Source organism: Eptesicus fuscus, chromosome 12, assembly GCF_027574615.1.
Source record: "Eptesicus fuscus isolate TK198812 chromosome 12, DD_ASM_mEF_20220401, whole genome shotgun sequence".
Taxonomy (NCBI): Eukaryota; Metazoa; Chordata; class Mammalia; order Chiroptera; family Vespertilionidae; genus Eptesicus; species Eptesicus fuscus.
In genome coordinates, this window is record NC_072484.1 from 4,363,765 (window position 1) to 4,384,881 (window position 21,117).

At 45.3% G+C, this 21,117-nt stretch overlaps 1 protein-coding gene across 2 annotated transcripts in view; it reads right to left on the reverse strand.

Annotated features, from left to right (window-relative positions):
* Window positions 1–6,877: 6,877 nt before the first annotated feature.
* VAPB (VAMP associated protein B and C) overlaps window positions 6,878–21,117 on the reverse strand; it is a 59,348-nt gene continuing 45,108 nt past the window's right edge. Inside the window, exons 3-6 of one of the 2 annotated variants that reach the window (XM_008141210.3) lie at window positions 15,104–15,207; window positions 11,918–11,998; window positions 9,627–9,803; window positions 6,878–7,138 (exon numbers count right to left, since the gene is read on the reverse strand). In XM_008141210.3, coding sequence (XP_008139432.1) covers window positions 6,980–7,138; window positions 9,627–9,803; window positions 11,918–11,998; window positions 15,104–15,207 — 521 coding nt within the window. In that variant the 3' untranslated portion in view covers window positions 6,878–6,979. The remainder of the gene's footprint in view (window positions 7,139–9,626; window positions 9,804–11,917; window positions 11,999–15,103; window positions 15,208–21,117) is intronic. The other variant, XM_054723800.1, reaches the window with a different exon arrangement.

The window sequence follows — 21,117 nt, forward strand, 5'->3', positions numbered from 1 at the left end:
ACATGTGTGCACGCAGACATATGTACTCAGAGAATCTCTTAGAGAGAGTCAAACAAGAAACACGTAAACCAACAGTTTCTGGAGAAAGGAAGAGGGTTTGAGCTTAGATAAAAGCTCACTTTGTACTGTCTGCCCCTTGGCCTTGCATGAATTCTTACCATTTGCATGTAGTACTTTGACAAAAGCAGCTAAAATTTTTCCACTAATATGTCAACAAGATAACATTGTGACATTGAAACTGTCAACTGTTGCTTAGGACAGGGACCACCCCACCTTGCAGCCTCTGACAGGTGGCCCACCCAGTAAGAGTGGGGTGAGGCCTGGCCCCCAAGCTATGGCTCTCTGGGCAAGAGTTTCCTCATCAGAAAAATGAGGACGTTGACCTAAGCCATCTCTTAAGTCTGTTTTCTGGCGCAAAATACCTATAATCTTTCATTTAAACCAATTTTCTGTCCCTAAGCAGCAGTGGAAGAGTAGTGATGGGCTCTAGAATGTTCTCTAAAGCACATCTCAAGGCTCTTAAGCCATCCATTCAAAATAATTTTACACTGAAGCATCCCTTAAATACGCTCAGAGCACAGAGTTTATTGAACATAATACAGAGACTACTAGTACCAAAGTTTGTGCCTGAGCAGGGCAGGCTTCTTCGGGCTGCCACGGAACATGTGAGAGCACGCTGTGCATGTCTCCTTGGATTTGGACACAGTGGAAATACATCTTCTTCCCTCTGGCAAATGCCACGTCAAGCCAGAAAACCTCCAACCGATTACACATCAAATAACCAGGATGTCTGACAGTGGAGAATCCTTTCCTGCACCAACTTTTAAAATGAATCCCATGTCCAACTAGGAAATACAACTTAAAATACATCAAAGAAAAAATATGCCATCTAAAGCATTCGAAGACATCCTTAAAACACTAAATTCCCCAAATGTTAATGTACATTGAAGTCACAATAAAAACTCGCTGTGGAGATCTCTCCAGACAGACAGAAGGATGTAAAGAAGGGAGGACAGCAGGACATACTAAAATACTTCTTGACTCAAAGAGGAGAGGGGAGGTGAAGGGAACATTTAAATAGATCATTCTGAGTTTCTTACAGGAAATTCCAAATGGCAGCAGTTTATAAACGGTCTTTAAAGAGGAAACACTACCAACAGAAATGAGAGCAAAATGCATTTTTCTAGTCTACGTATAAGCTTGGATCACCTTATTGCTTACAAATGAAAACCACAAACCAATCACTCCCATTGATTAATTTCTTGGCATCTCCCACGGTAATTAACAGAGAAGGTGAACTGATAAATGTTTGCTGAATGAGTAAGTAAATGAGGAAAAGCAAGAAGCAGTTCTTGTCCACGTGGTCTCAGAATTAGACAATCAATTCTGATCTTTGATTCCAAGTAAAAGGGTCAACGGGGAAAAAAATTTTAAATGAATGTTGGACGAGAGGGTAGCAGCTGAAATTAGTTTACTTCTGAAATCCTAAAGAAAGATGGGAATGCAGGCAAAAAGAACCAGCCCTTTGGGTGTTACATGGAAAGCCATCACCTCAAGGTGAGCAACACACAAGCTCATTGATCATCGGCTTCAACCGAGAAAGGCGAAGCGTCCTTGTTAGCACGAAGCCTTAATGAAATTGTGTTAAGATGGCTGATTTGTCTCCCCTGGCCGGTGTTTACTGAAGGGAAACAGAAAATAAAGGGTAATCTGTTTGGTATCAGCCAGACCGGGCTTGGGATACCAGTGAAACGAAGCTTGGGAGCCACAGCCCCACCTGAGCAGCCCCATCTGCAGCTGCCCCACCTGAGCAGCCCGGGGGCTGGGGGGGGGGGGGGGGCGGGGGGGCGGGGGGCGGGGGGTCCTGCCGCTCATCAGAATGCAAGCGGGTGCGCAGGACAGGGAGCCGGCCTCAGGACAGCACTCACATCCATTAGCCAAATGATTAAATATACATCAACCCCTTGGGATAATGAAGTAATTGTAATGGGGCATTGTCACAGGATCAATGTTTCCGGGTTTAAAAATAAACATTAGCATTTATCTAGTAGCAGAAAACTATTATCCCCCAGTACTGTTTTATTCAACTGACATCTTTTAATCAAAGCAATCCATATCGTGGCAGCATTCCAAGGTATCATAATTGCAAATATTTATGGCAAGTGAGATAATAGCTATATTTTTGTTGCTAGCTTTGTCTTTCTTTCCTACGGATCGGATGCCAACATTTTCTAATGAATTAATTCCATTAAGAAAAAAATCCGAAGTAATTACATTAATGGGGCAGCCTCTCATCCACCTCCACGGTTTCACTTTTAACTATGATGCACAGCCGTGGGTGTGAGCACACGCCTTCTAAATTCTTCAAAATATCTCTGTAATGAAAATAAATTAAAACAAAACCTTATTTGTCAGTGGTGTCAAGCAACCCCTCAAAGGAAGGTCTGAGTCCCTTGACTTGAGCTGGGGGTGGCCTTATGCACCCCAACTAATGTTCTCAGAGGCTGAGTCTGCAGCCGGTGGGACTCGGATAGAGTAGGGTTTGGGAACCTGGCCTGAGACTTACTTTCCCAGCCTCCAAAGTTTGCCTCCGGGCCAATGCTCCGGATTAGGGGCTGCTATTACTGGCTCCCATTGGCGATTTCCCAGAGAAATGCAACCTGATTCGTGAGAGCCGAGACCGGCAGCCGGCTGTTTCCTAACCCTGGCAGGCCTCTCCTGTGGCGCCCATTCTAACGAGCTGTCCTGGCTCCCAGTTACTTTGGGCCACCATCCTCCTCACTCCCTCCCAAGACAGACTGCTCATTTGCGTCCTTGAAGCCTCAGACTCACTTCCAAGAGCACGAAGCAGAAGATGGAAACGCATTTCTTCACTGACGTATGTTCAGTTCCAAAACCAAAACCATCAGAAGGAAAGTCCTGATTCTAGCCACTTTCTCATAAAGCAACTACATAAGGTATGAGGGTGGCAGATGCATAAAGGTGTATACCACCAGTGTGAGATGGGGAGTTAGCTCACCGCAGCCTTCCCTGAGGTCACCTGTGTGACTCTGAGGTTGAGGCAATGTCCCAGTAACTCAGGCCCTTCACGGGGGGGGGGGGGGGGGGGGGGATGGTGGTACATGTGGGCTCCAAGGGCCTGATCGGATCCTCGTACTGTGAACCAGTCACCCAGGTACCCTTCAGTTAGGATTAAGTCCTACTCCATTTCAGCAACAGCAAACTCAGCCCAGGCTTATTGGAAATAGGACTCCTAACTTTTGATTCATTCCATAATTTTACTGCTCCTCCTCTAGCCAGATGGGCTCAAAGAAAAGTGGGAGGGGAGGCTGCTCTGGGATCCAAGGCCATCGCCAGCTCAGTCTCAGAGGTCAAGGTCATTCCAGTATTCAGGTGACTTTGCAGCCCATGCCACATTTTTCTCCTCACTTTTCTCTTGTAAACCAAGAATTTCACACACCAGAAAAAAACAAACAAACAAAACAACTTTGTAAATGGGCCAGTTCTCTAGAAAAGGAACAGAAAATGACAAATGGCATTACATTTTGGCATAGATTCAGAGTTTGCAAATATAGAGATTTGTGTGTGCAAACAATATAGGCACCATTGGAAAAATGCGAAGCTACTTACATATGGTACATGTCTCACACACACACACACACACACACACACAGCTTGTTTTCAAATTAATTCGAAAGGCTATTTAGCTCTGAGCTATCACTGCCTTCAGTTCTGTCTGACTCGCCACCACCAGCACTGGTATCTTTTGATAGCAATTCTGTTCCTAGAATTTGTTTGAAAGCGTTTAGGTTTACACGGATCACTGGAGGTTCTTCATTTTCCCCCTTTTGTGTTATGTAGGTATAAGCTAGGTATAAGCCATCTCTCTAGGCATAAACTGTCCACTGCTAAAAATCAATTTTGATTTTATCAGTATTTATTACTGCTGGTGCCAGCAGTTTAGAAAGACTAATGAGGGAAAACATGCAAACTAGGAGAGAAAAAATTAAAGCCGGGTCCTCACACCTACAAATTTTACAGTCTGCTCTCTTCAAGAGGTATTTTTGTATCGTGCCAAGGGAGCTTAAATTATCCATTTAAAAATTCGATCAATAAAAATTTATGGCACCCTGTTATTGCTTACATCTCAGTACTTGCGAGCTGCATGGCGGGTATTTCTAAAACAAGGGCATCAGGCTCTGAGGTGCTATGGAACCAGCGACCAACATGCCTGCAGTGCCCAGCTCTATTCCTGGCCAGCACCTCAACCAACGTCAGCCTCGTTCTGCGCCAGTTTAATTCCAATTTTCTGACTCCCACCCTCTCAGAACAGAACACGTAAAAGATCCGCGCACATCCATGTCTCTGCCTTATTCTCAGTTTCCCTTTCCAGAAAAGACCCCCGAAATGTGCGTGTTTCTCCAGGGACAAGCTCTTGAGTGTTACGGCTCTTCAAGTGGCCTCTGAACCTTAGCAGAGCTGGCTCCCTCACACATTCATTCCCTTCTGACACATTCCTTACTGACCAGGACATTCAGAGAACAGCCAATCTCCCTGCCACTACCCTCACTGGGGAGTTTCCTTCTCCCACTCAGCCAAAAAGTCCCACAAAGTAACAAGTTCGAACCTCTAAAAGGGAGATTTTACAGGATGTTTAATCAGAAAAAAAAGAGACAACTCTGGATTTAAAATTTTGATTTTTAGCTACAAAATGCCCACATACTCTTAAGAAATTGAATACCTGCTTCCAGATGTCCACGAAACGCTGTCACGTTCAAAGACCCAAAACGGGCTTCTCAGGCACTCTTTCTAAGAACTTAGTCACCCTAGGGAGGGAGGCACCAGCAAACTACAGCCTCGAAGGCCAAATCCAACCAACTGCTTTTGTGAATAAAGCTTTATTGGAACACAGCCATGTCCTTCAAGAGCGTGCAGCACTTCTCCATAGCCACGGGACGTTTGCGGCCTTCCTAACCACTCCACTTCCCTCCAAGGCAAGGCACGGGAGGCTACAGGATTAGTCTGCTGTGGTGCCCACACCTGACACATTTCAGGCCACACGCCTTGCAGCTCACTCCCAGAACCCACATGGAAAAACCACAGAGACTCATTTACAACTGGGCAGCCTTCCATGGCTGCCTGCTCAAGTGCAACCGGTGTGACAGGTGCAGGACGTACTCAGGACGCAGAGTGACCTTACTGTGAAGACAGGAAGTTACTGACTAACCAGACTCCCGCCTCCCAGGCTAGGTCCTGACTGGATCACCAGAGCCAGAACCTCGGGCCATGCTGCCCAGCCAGACTTGGGGAAAGAGGACTCAGGGTATATGGCTTCTAAGAACTTCTTCCTGGTGATGAATCTGTCTTTTAGACCCACTTGCACACTAGAGCCATGCTCAGCGTACCACCCATTAGTCTCTTCTCTTCTGCTGGAACCAGAGGGAAGGTTTCCTTGCCCTGAGAGGCAGGCAAAGCAATCGAAGGGCAAGGGAGACCGGGGCTTACGATGTGCAGCAATTTTAAACTCGCAATTGAAGCCAACACCCCAAATGTGTGTGCGTGTGTGTGTAATTAAACATATTTTCTCATGGGTATGGTACATTTTAAAATCAACCTTCCAATGACAAAATAATAATGGTGATGACAAAAATAATTCCTTGCATACAGCAAATATGACAAAATGACAAAAAAAACCTCTGAATTTTGGGATTTATTTTACTTTTTTTCTTTTTAAGATGCTACATAGTCAAAACAGAATTGGGTTGGTCTTTTACGGCATAAAATGATTCCACAGTCAAACTCAGTTACCACGTGCTAGACGGACTACCTGGAGAGCCCCTCACACACCCGTCCCTGCCCCAGCGGCTGACTCCCTCACCTAACCCTCTGCTGCCTGACTCACTGCCCGATCCCCAGCTGGACCTGCAGGACCATGCTTGTGGTTCCTGTGCTGGAAGTGTGAGTGCTGGCTGAGGGGCGGGCAGTGAGAACAATATAAAAGATCGTCTGCTCTTCTCCATTAAAAAGGGTACAATCGAGCTTACTGTTGCCACTACAAATTTCCCTCCCTCTGACAGTTGTAAATTTTTTACACAGAAAAATACTTCCTGGCTGCTGTTCTCCAACATTCAAATGAACCGCACGTCTGTATATGCGTATGCAGAGCCCACAGCCCTCTGGCCATGATGCCAGTTTCAATTGTGGCATTAGGTAGCACAGGTGATTTTTAGGCCACAGCATTAACTATAATCTTGTGACGAGAAAACATGAGATGAAATACATTAGATAAGTTAAATATGCATTAAACATCTCGGAATACAGTTCAATCACATGACGTGAACCAACAGGAATTTAGCTTGGTCCCTTTAAGAGAACAAAGCACTGGCTTTTCCTTCCAAAGTATGGGCCAGTCGGTGCCCATGCCCACCCGTGTCCAGCACCCTGCCCATGCCACCACAGCACAATTCTTCTTGGCGGCTGACTCTGCTCATCAGTCCCAAGGAACTGATGGCCTGGGCATCACACGGACAAGAAGCCTGGGAGCGAGCGAGCAGCGTGGGCTGACTGTGGAGGGATGGTATTCCCACCACGCTGGGCTCTGGCTCCCGGGCCGGCACCCAGGCAAGGAAGAGAGTCGTGTTTTCAGAGAGGTAACCAGCGACATGGACCAACGCTACGGATGTTTAAAATGACATTTACAACATGCCATTACCATTTAATCATGGATTCCCTTGTCATTAACAAAGATCATTCTTTTCCCCATCATGTATTATGCATTTGTATCTTTCTAAAAGATTGTTACATTGTGTTACATTTGTGTATGGGTGCACTCGCAGGCGCGCAGGAAGGGGTAATTTAAAAGGCAAGACCTGTGAGATGTCATCATACATAATTTCTTTTTATACATGGTTATGATAAATTTAAATCCCATGATATGGCGGATCCATCAATCCAAATGACCCCCCTCCGCATGCTGCCTCTACAAGGCGATCTTCCCTATGATGACACCAACGATGAAGAACAGGACCACCAGCGCGAGCAGCCGGGTGCTGAGGCCCTCCTCCTTCCCTGCTGTGGCCAACGCAGGAATGGGGCTGTTGCTCTGCGCTGTCTTCCTCATCCGAAGTCCATCTTCTTCCTGAGGGAGCAAATGCACGTTTCAGACAATCCACACACCAGAAGCGTAGTCAGCTGTACAGCTTAGCAGGGGGCTTTCACACCCACACTCAGACCCCATGATGTGGTCCAACCTCCTTATTTTGAAGTCTAGGAGGGGGCTGATTTGAGGGCAATAAAAAATATCAGAAGCCCCTCTTTTCTTCCATACATCCTATACATTTATGCACCACAAATCCAAGCAGGGCACACCTTGGTTCCCCATGATTTACAGAAAAAAGCTCTTAAGATGGTCTAGTCTGGACACACCCACTTTCTTGGCCATGTCTCCCAGCAGCTCCTCTTCACCTGTATCCAACCCCAACCCCTCTGTCCTTCCTTCCTCTATTAAACAGGCTTCCCTAATGAAGTCATCAGTTTTTTAAATGATAGGTACCTCTCAAGGTAGGAATATAAAAATCACAAGAAACTTGGAAGTAGGGGACCTGGAAACTTTCCAATGCAGAGCTGTATACAGAGTGGGTATTTGATGAGTTACATGTAGACTGCTGGATTATCATTATTCAAATAACATGAATTTGGAATAGTAAAAATGTGACTAAACTTGATACATGCATCTCAAATATTTTCTACTTGGTGCATGGATTTCCCACTGAAGAGGCAACATTGCTTTTCCTATACATAAAGGTACCTGGCTACATTCCTCCGCCAACAAGTGTGCAAGGAATGGCCCTTCTTCCTCCTTCACTGTCCCAGGCCCGCCCTACGTCCCTACACCAGACACGCACCAAAGCCTTCCTATCTGCCACACAGCCATACTCTGCAGCTAGAACTCTGGCTAACGACCCATCTGCTCATCCCAGGACCCACACGCCAGCTGCACTTTCCCTTCTTCTTTTCCTTCTCTTCCTTCACATCCACCTAGTGCCTATCAGGTCCTGAAGACAAGCGGCAGCCAGCCTACCAAGCCAACGCTCCATGTACTTGTGGGACTGCTTGTCAGTCTATGTCAAAGTTTGTGTCTATGTCTCACTGCTATCCCTGTTCTCAGGTAACTTTTTAAGGGCAGGACTGCTCCCATTTGTACCCACAGTGCTGGGTGCACGGTAGGGCCGGAAATTTGTTGGCCAAATAAAAGAATGAAAAAACACAAAACAAGAAATCAGTGTCTGGCAGGATAAAGAATCTTCTAATGTCAAGATTGGCCTGATAATATTTTAAAGATATTCTGCTCGTGGGACATGGCCAATATCAATGCACAGTGTGATAAATGACCAGTGTTATTCGATTAACTTAAAAAAAAAATGGGCACAGCAAAATACAGCGTTTATTTTATTGGGTTTATATAGAAGCTATTTCTACCTATTTATCACTTTAAATGGCACAGAACTCTGTTTCTGAAGAGAAATATACTCAAGAAGAAGCTTTAAAAATCTTAGAGATTTTTAGCCAAAGAGTAAAAAGTCAGCTTCCTAATTTATTCCACTGCATGAGGCCAATGAAGACTTCTGCAGGGAAAGAAGACAGGGCCGCTTCCCAGGCACTGACAGTTTTAGACCGACCACACTGTCAGAATAAAAGAGAAGAGTTGGCGTAAATGAATTTGTTACGAGAACCGAGTGCTGTGGTAGTTAGAGAGCGAAAACCTATTACATGCTTGGGTGGCACAGCCTCAAAATTTAAGCTGCAACAAAAGTTCCTCTGATCAAATGATCAGAAGTGTTTTCTTCACTACTGTGTCTAGAACAGATACACTTTTAAAGCTGGAAGGGGCTGCAGAGGTATTTTGGGAAAGAGGTCCAGGAGATGCTGTGATTAGCACACACTAGACTCAGAGCTAGTTCAAGTCTGTTTCCACACCACCACAGGCCTCCAAGGTGGGAGCAGTGTCCATCCCCCTTCCTCTACCACCCAGTGTAGCCTGACCCTCTAGCACCAATGCCAGCTGTCTTGCCCATGGCTGGTCACGGGTTTCTTCTTCCACAATCTCCACCTATCTACTCTGACAACTTCTCCAACCCCATCACCATGCTCATAGTGTAACGAGGGCTTTATGTTCAGATTCATTCAGAATCTTCAAAAGTCAGAATTATGCCTGTGTTAAAATGGAGTAGAGGTCAGTGTCTACTCTCTTCAAAAAAGATTCTCCTCCAGTGGCGATGAAATGGGATTTGAAAAGGTAAATTCCACATAACCACTGCTGCTTTATTTTTTATCTCTAATATTCAATTTACACTAATGGAGGGTGAGAGTTTTTGTTGTTTTTGTTGTTGTTGTTTTAAACCAGGGGACAAGAGTTTAAATAGACACAGGTTCTTGATGGGGGGAAGGGAAGTTCAAGGCCTCTTTGAGAAACTGATGAAAGCTATGGAATTTCTCCCTGGGAGAAAAGTGTGCAAATACAAACAAGCCTACGAATTCAGGGGTTCATCAACTTCCCTCCCCAAGATCCTAGGGAAGAAGGAAGAAGCCCCCCGTTCTCAGGTTATCAGAAAAGGAAATGCTGTTACCTTGAACTGTCTGTTCTCTTCCCGCAGCCTCTGGACTTCGCCTTGCAGCCTCTTACATTCTTCCATCACCTTCTTAACTTCAGTGTCATCCAAAGAAGAGCTCAGAGATTTAGACACCGTTGATGTTTCTGTCTTTGATGCAGTTGTGGATATAATTTTATTTATTTCTACATCATGCTGTTCAGAAATAAATGAAAGCCCAAGTGTCACCAACTATGTAATAAAGGACTTTTTTATGCAAAGTAAAGTAGCTCTCAGCAACACCATACGTGGCAGCCTTTCATCCACACTGCAAGATGTCACGTTTATTTAAAAATGGATCACTTCATCTAGTCTCTTAATATTAATAATCTAAAGCAACTGGGTCCCAGAAATTATGGAGAAGGGCAAATAACCAAGTCCAGCCGAGACTAATGCTTCCGAGGAGGAGGAAAAGTCTGTATGTAGTGTACCATCAGACTCCCACCAGGAAAAATTAGCATGCAGTAACTGTGCAAGCGTAGGAACTCTGACCCACAAATTACTGTCACTGTGAAGATCTGAACATCCTAGGACTGGCTGGGCAGGGGTGGGAGGCCAGGGAGGACACAGGGGGCATTTAGTTCATAAACTTAAGAGTTTGGAAGCTGGGATGAAGGTGGAATGAGTGCAGTGTCTGCAATATTTCAATTTGGGAAAGCCACATGTGCCCCCCTCTCCCCCCCTTTTCCCTGTGTTATGGAATCATCTTGAGACTGACTAGGGATGTGTCAGTGTGGGGACGGGGGGGGGGGGGGGGGAAGCAGGGAGAGGATAGAAGGGGGAGCCAGTGGCGTAGAGCAGGCGTCCTCAAACTACGGCCCGCGGGCCACATGCGGGTGTTTTTGCCGTTTTGTTTTTTCACTTCAAAATAAGATATGTGCAGTGTGCATAAGAATTTGTTCATAGTTTTTTTTTTTTAAACTATAGTCCGGCCCTCCAACGGTCTGAGGGACAGTGAACTGGCCCCCTGTTTAAAAAGTTTGAGGACCCCTGGCGTAGAGGCTCAGGTATACTGGGGAGAGCTGTCCTGGGTGGTGGGGTTCCAAGTAGTAACCTAGAACTACTCATCTAACTCTACTGACCTATCTAGCTCCAGCCTTTATTTTCCAGATGAGAAGAGTGAGGCACAATAAGGCAAGGCCCCAATCTACAAAGCTAATGTATCACAGCGCTGGAGCTAGGACCAGAATACAGGTCTCACAACTTCCAAAACTGACCTTCCCAGGACATAATGTGCAATTCCAAGAAACAGAATAATGATCATGTCAGTGACTGTGCAGAAAGAACATACTAAGTAATTCTGGCACAGATCCAGAGCATTCCTGGAGGTCATTATGGGTAATGTTCTCAGAAGGTCTCAGATATTAACAGCCAGGGTAGCTAATCCTCTGCCTAGGCTTCAAATTGTGTTTTTAATACAATTTAAGTTTTTCTGACTAGGTTGAAGGGAGTCCATACTAGCATTTCAGTCTTCTGTCTTCAACTGGAATCAAGTAAGGGCCATGCCAGGCCAATCCCTCGGTTTTATACAGAGAGAAAAGTGAGCGGCAGCCTGGGAGAAGCCATTCCTTGGATTCACCCCTCAGACAGCACAGGGGATTCTCAATGTGTGTGTGTGTGTGGGGGGGGGGGGGGGGGGGCGGCACATTTCGCAATGTCAGGAGATATTTTCGGTTGTCAGGACTAGGAAGAGTTACCAGTATTTAGTGGGCAGAAGTCAGGCATTCTACAAGGCCTAGGACAGCCCACAGCAGAGCATGGGGCCCCCATGTTAGTCTGAAGTGGAGACCCCACCTCTAAAAGCAAGTTTGACAGCAGCAGGAAGTGGGGTTATGGGATAGAGAGGTGGTGCTGAGGGAAAGAGCAGACTGGAGAATCTTTAGGTTCTTTGTGAAACAACAGACCCTACGTGCTTAACACCTGTCTGTCAAGCACCATGATAAATGGCAAATTATTCCGTTTTAGTCTTACCCCATGTAAGAGCGACCTATAACTCTGCCAAGTCAAAGACGCTCTTTGGGATTTATAACATTTCCACAGCCAACAGGTTGTACTTTGCAAGGGCAAAAATTATTCCAATTAGTTGTCTCTCTGCAAGTCTTTCAAAGGCTGATTTTGTGGGGGCTCACTTATTTGTTGACTTAAGTGTTTTTTATGCATCAGAAAGAGGAAAATAATTTGCCAACTTAAATCTTGGTTTTGCAGGAGATGGTATGCAAATAAGTATCAGCTTGCAACATTCAATTATTGTTAACTATAAATATACTTACTGGTTTATCATTTTCTGCTGGCAATTCAAACACACATCTAAGTTTTGAATCCATAAGGTCTTCTGGTTTTGCCTCCTTCCACTAAAACAATTTAAATTTAATAATCAGGATATTATAAAGCTGCTGGAAGAATAATTTTCTTCCTATAACTGACAATTTCAGAAAAATACTCTTAATGAGAAAGCCCTGATATATATCAAATAAAGAAATTAAGTCTGCTGAGATTTCAATATTTTCAACATGACAAGATTAAATATAATAGCTTTCCTGAATATTTATTACACTTCGCAAATCCCAGTCTTGCTGCCTAACTCCTCAAAGTCAACCAATGCCCCCCTGTTGCTAGTCTGTGGGAAGCACTTAGAAGAGAGAAGACCATGGCTGATGGTTGGATCCATGCTGCCAACTACCAACAGGGCACATTAACCAGCAAGCCGCCTCTGCTGCTCTCCTCCTCCGTCTGTCTGTTGGTGCAGGTGGCTTCCTGGCTAAACCCTGTTCTGGGATGCTGCACTCCTGGTTTACTCTTCCTCCTTTTGGAAGTGGAAAATGGGATGCGGGTGTTCTGAGAACTGCAGCCCAGTCCATCAAAGGTTACAATGCAGAGAAGGAACAGACTCCCCCAGCCCTGCCCCACGACCAAGAGGCAGGGGCAGCTGGAGCAACACAGGTACTAAGAACCAAGAATGAAGACACCAGGGTGTGAACTGCCAATAAACCCTGGCAGTTTCTCTGTGGTGCAGCATGCCGTTCACAGGACACCGAGGAGCATTTCACTCATGGGAAATCCACAGAAAGTCAGTGAAGATGCAACATCGATGTTCTGAGTCTGCTCCTGTGCCAACATGCATGTCAGAGCCTCGAGCAGGACTATCACTGGATGCTAAGGCCGCTGGGAAGAGGACTGCTGCTGAGTCCAAGCACCAGTTTACTCAGCACATCACAGATTCTGTTATTAACCACAAGGGGCAAATGTGCTTTGACCCTGGAGAGAGTTGGCCATCATCATTGCAACCAAGTAATCAAACTTAGTGTCACCAACAGAGGGACAATCAGCATTAAATGCCTTCTGAAATGATACATACATGACATCACCTATGGAATCTTCTTGCCACAAAACATTTGACCTGAATTTAATCATGAGGAAACAATTGGACAAATCCAGAATGTGGGACAATCTACAAGTCAACTGGCCTGGACTCTGAAAAATTCAAAGTCCTGAAAAACTAAAAAGGTCCAGGCTACTCTACCAGACTAGAACTAAAGGCCATTGGGGAACAACTGAAAAACACTGTAACGTGTGTTTCTCTGCTGGACAATATGATCCATGTTAACTCCTCAGCTGTGGTAACAGTATGTGGCCTTATTCTGAATCATTTAGGGGTGAAGTCTGCATCTTACCCTTAAGTGGTTCAGTAGAAAAGAAAGCTTATGACAGAAATGGAGCAGATGTGGCAAATGTTAAATGGTGAATCTAGGTAAAGGTGATATGAGTGGTTAATGTACCATTTTTTTCAACTTTCTGTATATCAAAATAAGAAGAAAGATATTTTAAAATAAAATAAAAAAGCTCAAGGCTTCATTCATTAACAGTGGTTAGGTCAAGTATAACAAATTACAGGTAACTTTTCATTTTTGTATTTCCAAAAGTTCTACAATGCACATTTCATATAAACATCTTTAAAACTGGTACAAAAATTACCATGTGAAGAAGTGAGATTCACCGTGACTACAGAGAGTGCCAGACCTGTGACAGCAGATGAAACAGAGCCAGGCACTGCCAGGTGCTCTCTACACAGAGCACATTTCATCCCATGACAACCCATCGACCAGGCCCTTAACCCCATGTTACAGGTGACCAAACCCTCAAGAGAGTTAATGAAATCGCCCAAGGCCACAGTGTTAGTAAAAGGGAGACCTCAGCTCCACACCCAAGCCCATGCTCTCTTTAGTAAGCCATGCAACAAAAGCCAAATAGAACATATTCTCAGATATTCCTTATTTCATATTTGCCATACATTTCTTGATTACATAAATTAACACGAAATGACACATCGTGTTCTAGGAAGTAAAAGTAGCCTCAATAATTGTTCTTATGCAAAGGAAGATGGCTCATTATCACTGATCTCTCTCAAACCCCCAAATAGTGGCTTCTCCTCCATTTACAGCCCCAAAGTTAAACACATGAAGATGATCGGTTTACTTTTCCAAGACCAGTAGAAAAGGCTGTGTGGTGATTCTGAGACACAAAGGTGAGCTGTGTGAAACAGCCCTTAGTATCAAACTCAGAGAGAGAAAACCACAGAACAGTGTGAGTCACAGCTAACTCAAACTTGCAGGCATTCCTTGGATGACTGCAGCTCTTAGTTTGGGTTGGCAGGCTGGAGTGATGGAAACACTGAGGCAATCTGCCTTTCTTTCCCACTCTGTGAGGACCAGACACCTGTCCTGGCCGGTGCGATGGATGGAGAAGCTGCTCTGTATATTGTGATTCACACTCACAGCACCAGAAGGCCTCCTCATTTATTTGAGTGTATAACAAGCTTACTTTTGGAATTTCCATTACACCCTTTCTCCAGCAAAATCAATAATATCGTATCATTTATTTTATGAAAATGAAATAATCTTATTTTTACCAAAATTAGTTAAACATGCATTTAAGCAGAAAAAAAATGCAAGAACCTAAAAAAAATTTTTTTTTAAATCATGCTTACCAGGACCAAGCGGGGGGGAGGGATGGGGTGGGGACGGGGGGGGGGGGGGAACAAACCTCTTAAGGGCCTTGCTCACATCCCCCTGAGTTCGGGTGGGGGAGAGTTCCGGGGGGGGGCGGTTAAAGGCGGGGGAAGTGGGAGAGACATGGTAATGAATGGGTGCCCTTTTCTGTAGGGCACAAGATGGGAGGAAAGGGAGAGAACCCACAAACCATTCAAGATACAATCCATCAGAACAAGGAATTGCTGAGGCAAACTGAGATACAAAAGTCAAAGAAGAACAGTATTCTAGAGTTACATAAAATGTAAAATATCAAAGCTTTTAGGAAAACCATAAAGGCAGCCAGAGTAAAAACCTCCCTGGAAACAACATTCCCCTTTAAAACAATTCTAACATATTGTGAACTGCATGCACCCACAATTCTGTCCCTAATCATTGAATACTAAAAAGTAAGAAGCATTCAGTACTTACTACTGCTTCCATATCAGAAGTGTCAGTTGGCGCAAACATAGACTGAACCATAAACTTGTGTTTACTTTTCTCATTGGGGTCATAATCGAAAGGCTGTAACATCACTGAGAAAGAAAATATTTCATTAGGAGGGTCAGAACTTGGTTACCAGCAGCCATTTGTTAATACTTGTATTTTGGTTGTAAAGCAATTTACCCGATTCTCTCACTGAGCCTCACGATGCCCCAGGTGAAGTGAGCAGGGCAAGATGACCAGCATCTTCTCCACTTTTCAGGTCTCAAACCTGAGGTCCAAAAAAGTTAGGTGACTTGCCCGAGGTCGAACAGCAGGGTGTGGCAGAGCTGGGACCCAGGTCTTCTGAATCCTGGTCCACTGATCGCACACCTGACAACAATGTCTCCTACAGCCCTCACAGAACAGGTAAACCAGGTAGAAACACCACATGCTTGTTTGCTCAAGAAAACACCCAAATAATCTCTTTAGGAACTAAAATAGAATAATCCAAGACATGTAAGAAATTGCTTTTGCTTTTCTCTGTCCTATTTCCCATAGCAAGGTAATCAAGGTAATGTTTGAAATATAGTTTTGCCAATAAAATGTTGTAAATTTTTCATCACAAGCAGCACCCTCACAGCATGGATATGCCCCTTTTCTCCAAAGGGCCTAGACCAGTGATGGGCAACCTTTTGAGCTTGGTGTGTCAAACTTCGCCAAAAAACTGAGCATAACTCGGGTAGTGTGTCACTTTGAGGAAAAAACTAACTCCAAAACTCTAGTCGCAAATGTTTCATCCTCAGGAGCAGCAAATGTTTCATCCTCGGCATGCGGCCGCGTGTCATCAGAAATGGCTACGCGTGTCAGTGCTGACACGCGTGTCATAGGTTCGCCATCACTGGCCTAGAGGAATCTCACATAACAGCTCCCTTAAAGGCTCACACTCACCGACCGCACTGAGGTGCCCGCTGTTCTGACAGGCTTCCTTAGGACCTACCCCGTTAAATGACGGCTGCTCTAAAATACGGTGGTTGCTACCAGGCTTTGGCTACACCACACATCTAGTTATGTCTCTGAAACAAAGCACTGTTGCATGTGGGAAAGCCTACTGTGGTCCTGATGGTATTAAGAGCTAACATGACGGAGCATTTCCCATAGTCAGAAACCAGGCTGGGACTTTCGGCCCATTATTATCCATGTAATCCTTAAGGGCAGGTACTGTTGCGGAGGTTATTTTGATACCTATTTTCAGAGGACAAAACGGAAGCACGGTAAGGTCACACGTGGAGAAGTGAGCACTAAAATGCAGGTGGTCTGCCAGCAGAGCCAACCTCACAGCCACCAGGAGGGACTGGCCCCTTGTCCTCTGACAGGGCAGGCTCTGTCCTCCTCCACCTGAGGAAGGCTTTCACCTTGCACCTTTTCTCTGGGCACTCTTCAGTGTTCTCTTGCCTTGAACCCCATCTTAGGGCTTCTCAGCCCTTCCTCTGAAGCCTCACAACCAACCAACCCCTGCAGCACATAAGGGGCAAGTGTCCTAAGACTGAGTTTACATATGAAGGTGCTGGAGCTCAACAAAGTGAACTGGCTTGCTCAAGGTCACAACGTCAAGAAGACAAACAGCAGAGTGCAGCCCAGCCCCGCTTCTGCCACACTGGTCATTGCAATATGAGATGGGTTCACCTGCACCCCAGGCCCACCATCGCATACTTCACAGAACCACACATGATGAAGAACAGAAATACAAAGATCCCCATCCATCTTTGGGTACAGGGGTCCTTTCTATCTTGGGGACAGAGAGAGTCTATTAAAACCTAACAAGACATCAATTTAAATGCTTTAGTGTACAGTCACCCAGGTAGCTCTGCTACCCCCATCACATCCGAGTGCTCTGAGCTACAGGGAACCTTGCTGGGATACTTCTTCAGGACAAAATTTAATACATGCGCAATGCTTTTTAAAATTCGGGGCTTGTATACACATGATACCAAGTCTAGCTACCAATAAAGATTAGTAAAATAAGGATGTTCAGCCTGAGTACCCAAGATCTGCAGAGAGAACTAAGGGCATTTCAAACACAGGGCCACTGCACTCGGAATGTATTCTTGCAGGTATCAGGGTATGGTTTTCTCCTAGAAAAGTCCTTGCCAGCAGCTCTGGACCAGGCACCACTGAGCAGGCAAGAGCTCTCCCAGAAAGATCTGGAACACCATGACACGCCAGGCTTGACACTGAACCCACTAGCAGGTCAAAACCACAACCTCTTCTGAAAGCTAAATAGTGTGTCCCCATCCCCACCCTCAGGGCAATAAGGAAGATAATACACGATAAACTAAAGACTCAATGGGATCTGTCTTGGACAGGAACTGTCGACCTCTTTTGAAGGTGGGCCACAGTCTTCAAACCACTGTCAGATTAATGTTCATTTTTAAAATTTGAAGGGAATTGGGTTTTGTGCATTTCGGGTTTCGCTTGGCTGCGACAAAATCATGCTCCAGTATTTTTCTGGCTGGGAAAACCTTGTCCCACACTACACTTAGACTTCCAGCAGGGCACAGCTCTTGTAGCAGAAGCTGCCTCTTCCTTGAGATGGTTTTCCCACTGTGAAAGGCCCCTGAAGGGCCCCTTCTCCTCCACTCCACCCTAGAGTTCTGAGGCTAAACCAGGATTACCGGTAAAGAGCCCAAAGCCCAGAAGATGAGAGCGAAAGGAAGACTGCTAATTTTCTCAGAAGCTGGCTCTTTGGCTCAAACTACACTAAGTCATCCATATAGAACTGATGGGTCCAAAGAACCTAAGACCTCCCTGCTTAAACAACCCAGGAAGCTCTGCTGCTCCCTGTCCATTCTGCTCCCCCTTCATCAAGGCATTGCAAGTGAGGGAACAACCAAGAGACCTCTGCTCGGCTAGAACCAATGTTCTAAGAAGGAAAGGAAAGGAACCTTCTCTAGCACCTGCTATGTACTAACCCCATTTGTACAGGCCCATTTCATTAGTTCTACCATTCAGTGCTCACAACAAATGGTCGAAGAAGCCCATGTCTTCATTCTCCAGATGAGGAGACAGGGCTTAGAAAGAACATGTGGCCTCACTCGGGTCCCATGGCAGCATAAAAATGACAGAGCCAGTCAGTACTACACACTAGCTTTGTCTCCAGAGTCAGACTCCCACACCATAGGTTCTCACAGTGTCATTCCACAGACCCCGAGGGTCCCCCATTGGGTGACCCATTAAGTCATGATAATACCAGGATAGTATGAGCCTATTCTATTGTATTGACACTAAGTGATGTTGGCACAAAAGCCCTGGGGTAAAGCTGCTGGCCACCGAGCAGGAACCAGACAGTGCTGGTGTCTCCGTATCAGGCATTGCAGCAGACGAGTTTCACAGAAGAATGCCCTTGATGAAGCCATGAATTAATTTTCTCACGCCCAGACCTGACAGTACATGGCAGCTCTCGCACAGAGAGCACTGCTGCTCTCTGGGAAAAGCTCCTGTGCATCTGTCTGGTTGGGGGTGCTAGCTCATGGACTTGAAAACGATGGTTATTCAGATCTGGGTATATGGCAGATGTTTTCTTGAAAAGGAATGAAGCGAGTCTATCCATTCAAGGAAAACAGCTTATAATAGTTGTGGTCAATGATAAAATCCAGGCAAAAATTAGAATCTTGGAAAATTTATATCTGTCACCAAGAGCTTCCCAGTTTACCAAGTACTTAAAGACTTTTCTATGAGATCAGTGGAAATAGTAATGAATGTGATTTTTTGATGTTATATAATAAAACTAGAGGTCATAGCGCTGTCGCGGAGGTGGGAGAGGCTTCCACCACTGCCCCTGCGCTCTCCAGCCATGAGCCCAACTTCTGACACACTGACCACCAGGGGGCAGCTCCTGTGTTGAGCGTCTGCCCCCTGGTGGTCAGTGCATGTCATAGCGATTAGACGTTCCGCCATTTGGTAGATTTGCATATTAGCCTTTTATTATATAGGATGTGTCAACATTTGGGAGACCTGTATAAACTCAGCTAACATAATCCTATCTAATAAAAGAGTAATATGCAAATTAACCATCACTCTGTCACAAATATGGCGGCGCCCAGTGCTCTCAGCCCCATCAGAGTCCCCCAGTCTGGGGGGGGCGGAGCGGGGGGGAAGGGGATGGGTGCTGAGAGTGGGCAGCGTGAGCGGCCTGGTGGAATGCTTACTTTGTAATCACAGCGACAAGGCAAGTGTTCCACGCTCAGCCGCAGATGGGCCTCTGGGCCACGGAGAGCCTCTGGGCAGTGGGCGCAGGGTGGCCAGGCCCCGCAGAGAGCTACTGGCGCACAGATTCATGTGCAGGACTACTAGTAATGCATAATCCAATCAGAGTGCAAGAGAGACCAATGTGTTTTGGAGAAACAGTGGTTTCAGATTCCACACTACACTAAGTGAAGTTTTGGTGTAGTGTCAAAGAATAATGTCCACAATTATCTGAAAAGGCTATTAAAAATACTCTTCCTTTTTCCAACTACATATTCTATGGTAAAAAGTGGTTTTTCTGCCCTAATCGGTTTGGCTCAGTGGATAGAGCGGTGGCCTGCGACTGAAGGATCCCAGGTTCGATTCTGGTCAAGGGCATGTACCTTGGTTGCGGGCACATCCCCAGTAGGGGGTGTGCAGCAGGCAGCTGATCAATGTCTCTCTCTCATCGATGTTTCTAACTTTCTATCCCTCTCCCTTCCTCTCTGTAAAAAATCATAAAAGATATATATATATTTTTTTTAAAGTGGTTTTCTTCATACACATTCATCAAAATGATACATTACAAGAGACTAACTACAAGAGCAGAGAGGAGAATCCAACCTGTCTTTCACTAAGCCAGACATTCAAAAGATTTGCAAAACACACCAGTCTTCTCACTACATTTTTTGATGTAATTAATTTATTAATGTGATTATAAAATGAATTAATACTTTTTAAACTTCTCAATTTAATTTACAATATGATAAATATTGACACAACCCACAAACAAAAATGTTCTTGGGTCTTCCATTTTTAAGAATATAAAGGGGTTCTGAAACGAAAGTTTGAGCACCATCACCCGACACCAAGCTGCCTCACAGGCGCGGCAGGAGGAAAATGGTCTGGTGGAATAGTGAAGACACTGGTAGCGGTCTAGTACCCTGCTTGGGAGAAATTGCAGTTAAAATATCAGTTTCACACAAACTCAGCCTTGAGTTCTGGTACGGATCGAGACTTGGTGGTATCCGAAGGCACGTGTCCCTTACAGGAAAGGGATAGGGTTACCTGCGCTCCTCTAACCAAACCACCTTGTTTGTTCCACCTCTGCAGAGGGTACCGTCTGAGATCCACTGCTGCCTGTGGACCTTACAGATGTTATCAGCACAACCCCAGGCTAGCATACCCTACCTGCCAAGTCACCGCAGTGTCCATCAGGAAGCCCTGTGAGAGGGTATAACTTACATTTAGACCGCTGTGTTAAACAAGAACGTACGCAGGGTGTGGTGGTGGTAAGCAATAATCACAAGGGAGCACTGAAGACAGCCAAGGTAGCAGGTCAGATATCCCTTCTGCAAAGACAGCCCTCAGGAAACAGGAACACGGTGCCCAGTGCACTAGGGAGGCTGGCCAGAGTTGAAAACTTTGAACTGCAGGAGAACTTACTGGAAGCTCAGGAGGTAAAGGTGGCTATAACCCTTCCTCATGGCAATCACTCTCCTTCGGCCTCGAACAGCAAGTAGAAAAGAAGGTGTGTTCCACCGACCAGCTCTCCTTTCCTTCTGGGCTCCCAAATCAGCAAGAAAGAGTAAAGAGGTCGGGTGGCCACTTAGACTTTGTGAAACTTCATGACCCCTGCTGTGCCTCAGTATACCCATCCTGCTCAACATGGCCTCCAACTCATGTCCAAAGTTTGTATTTCTCAGCCCCCATCATCTCATGTCACATTCAATTTGCTATACCCTATTAGCCAGAACTTTATGAGAACATGACAGAATAAATGCTGTTAATCGTTTGTT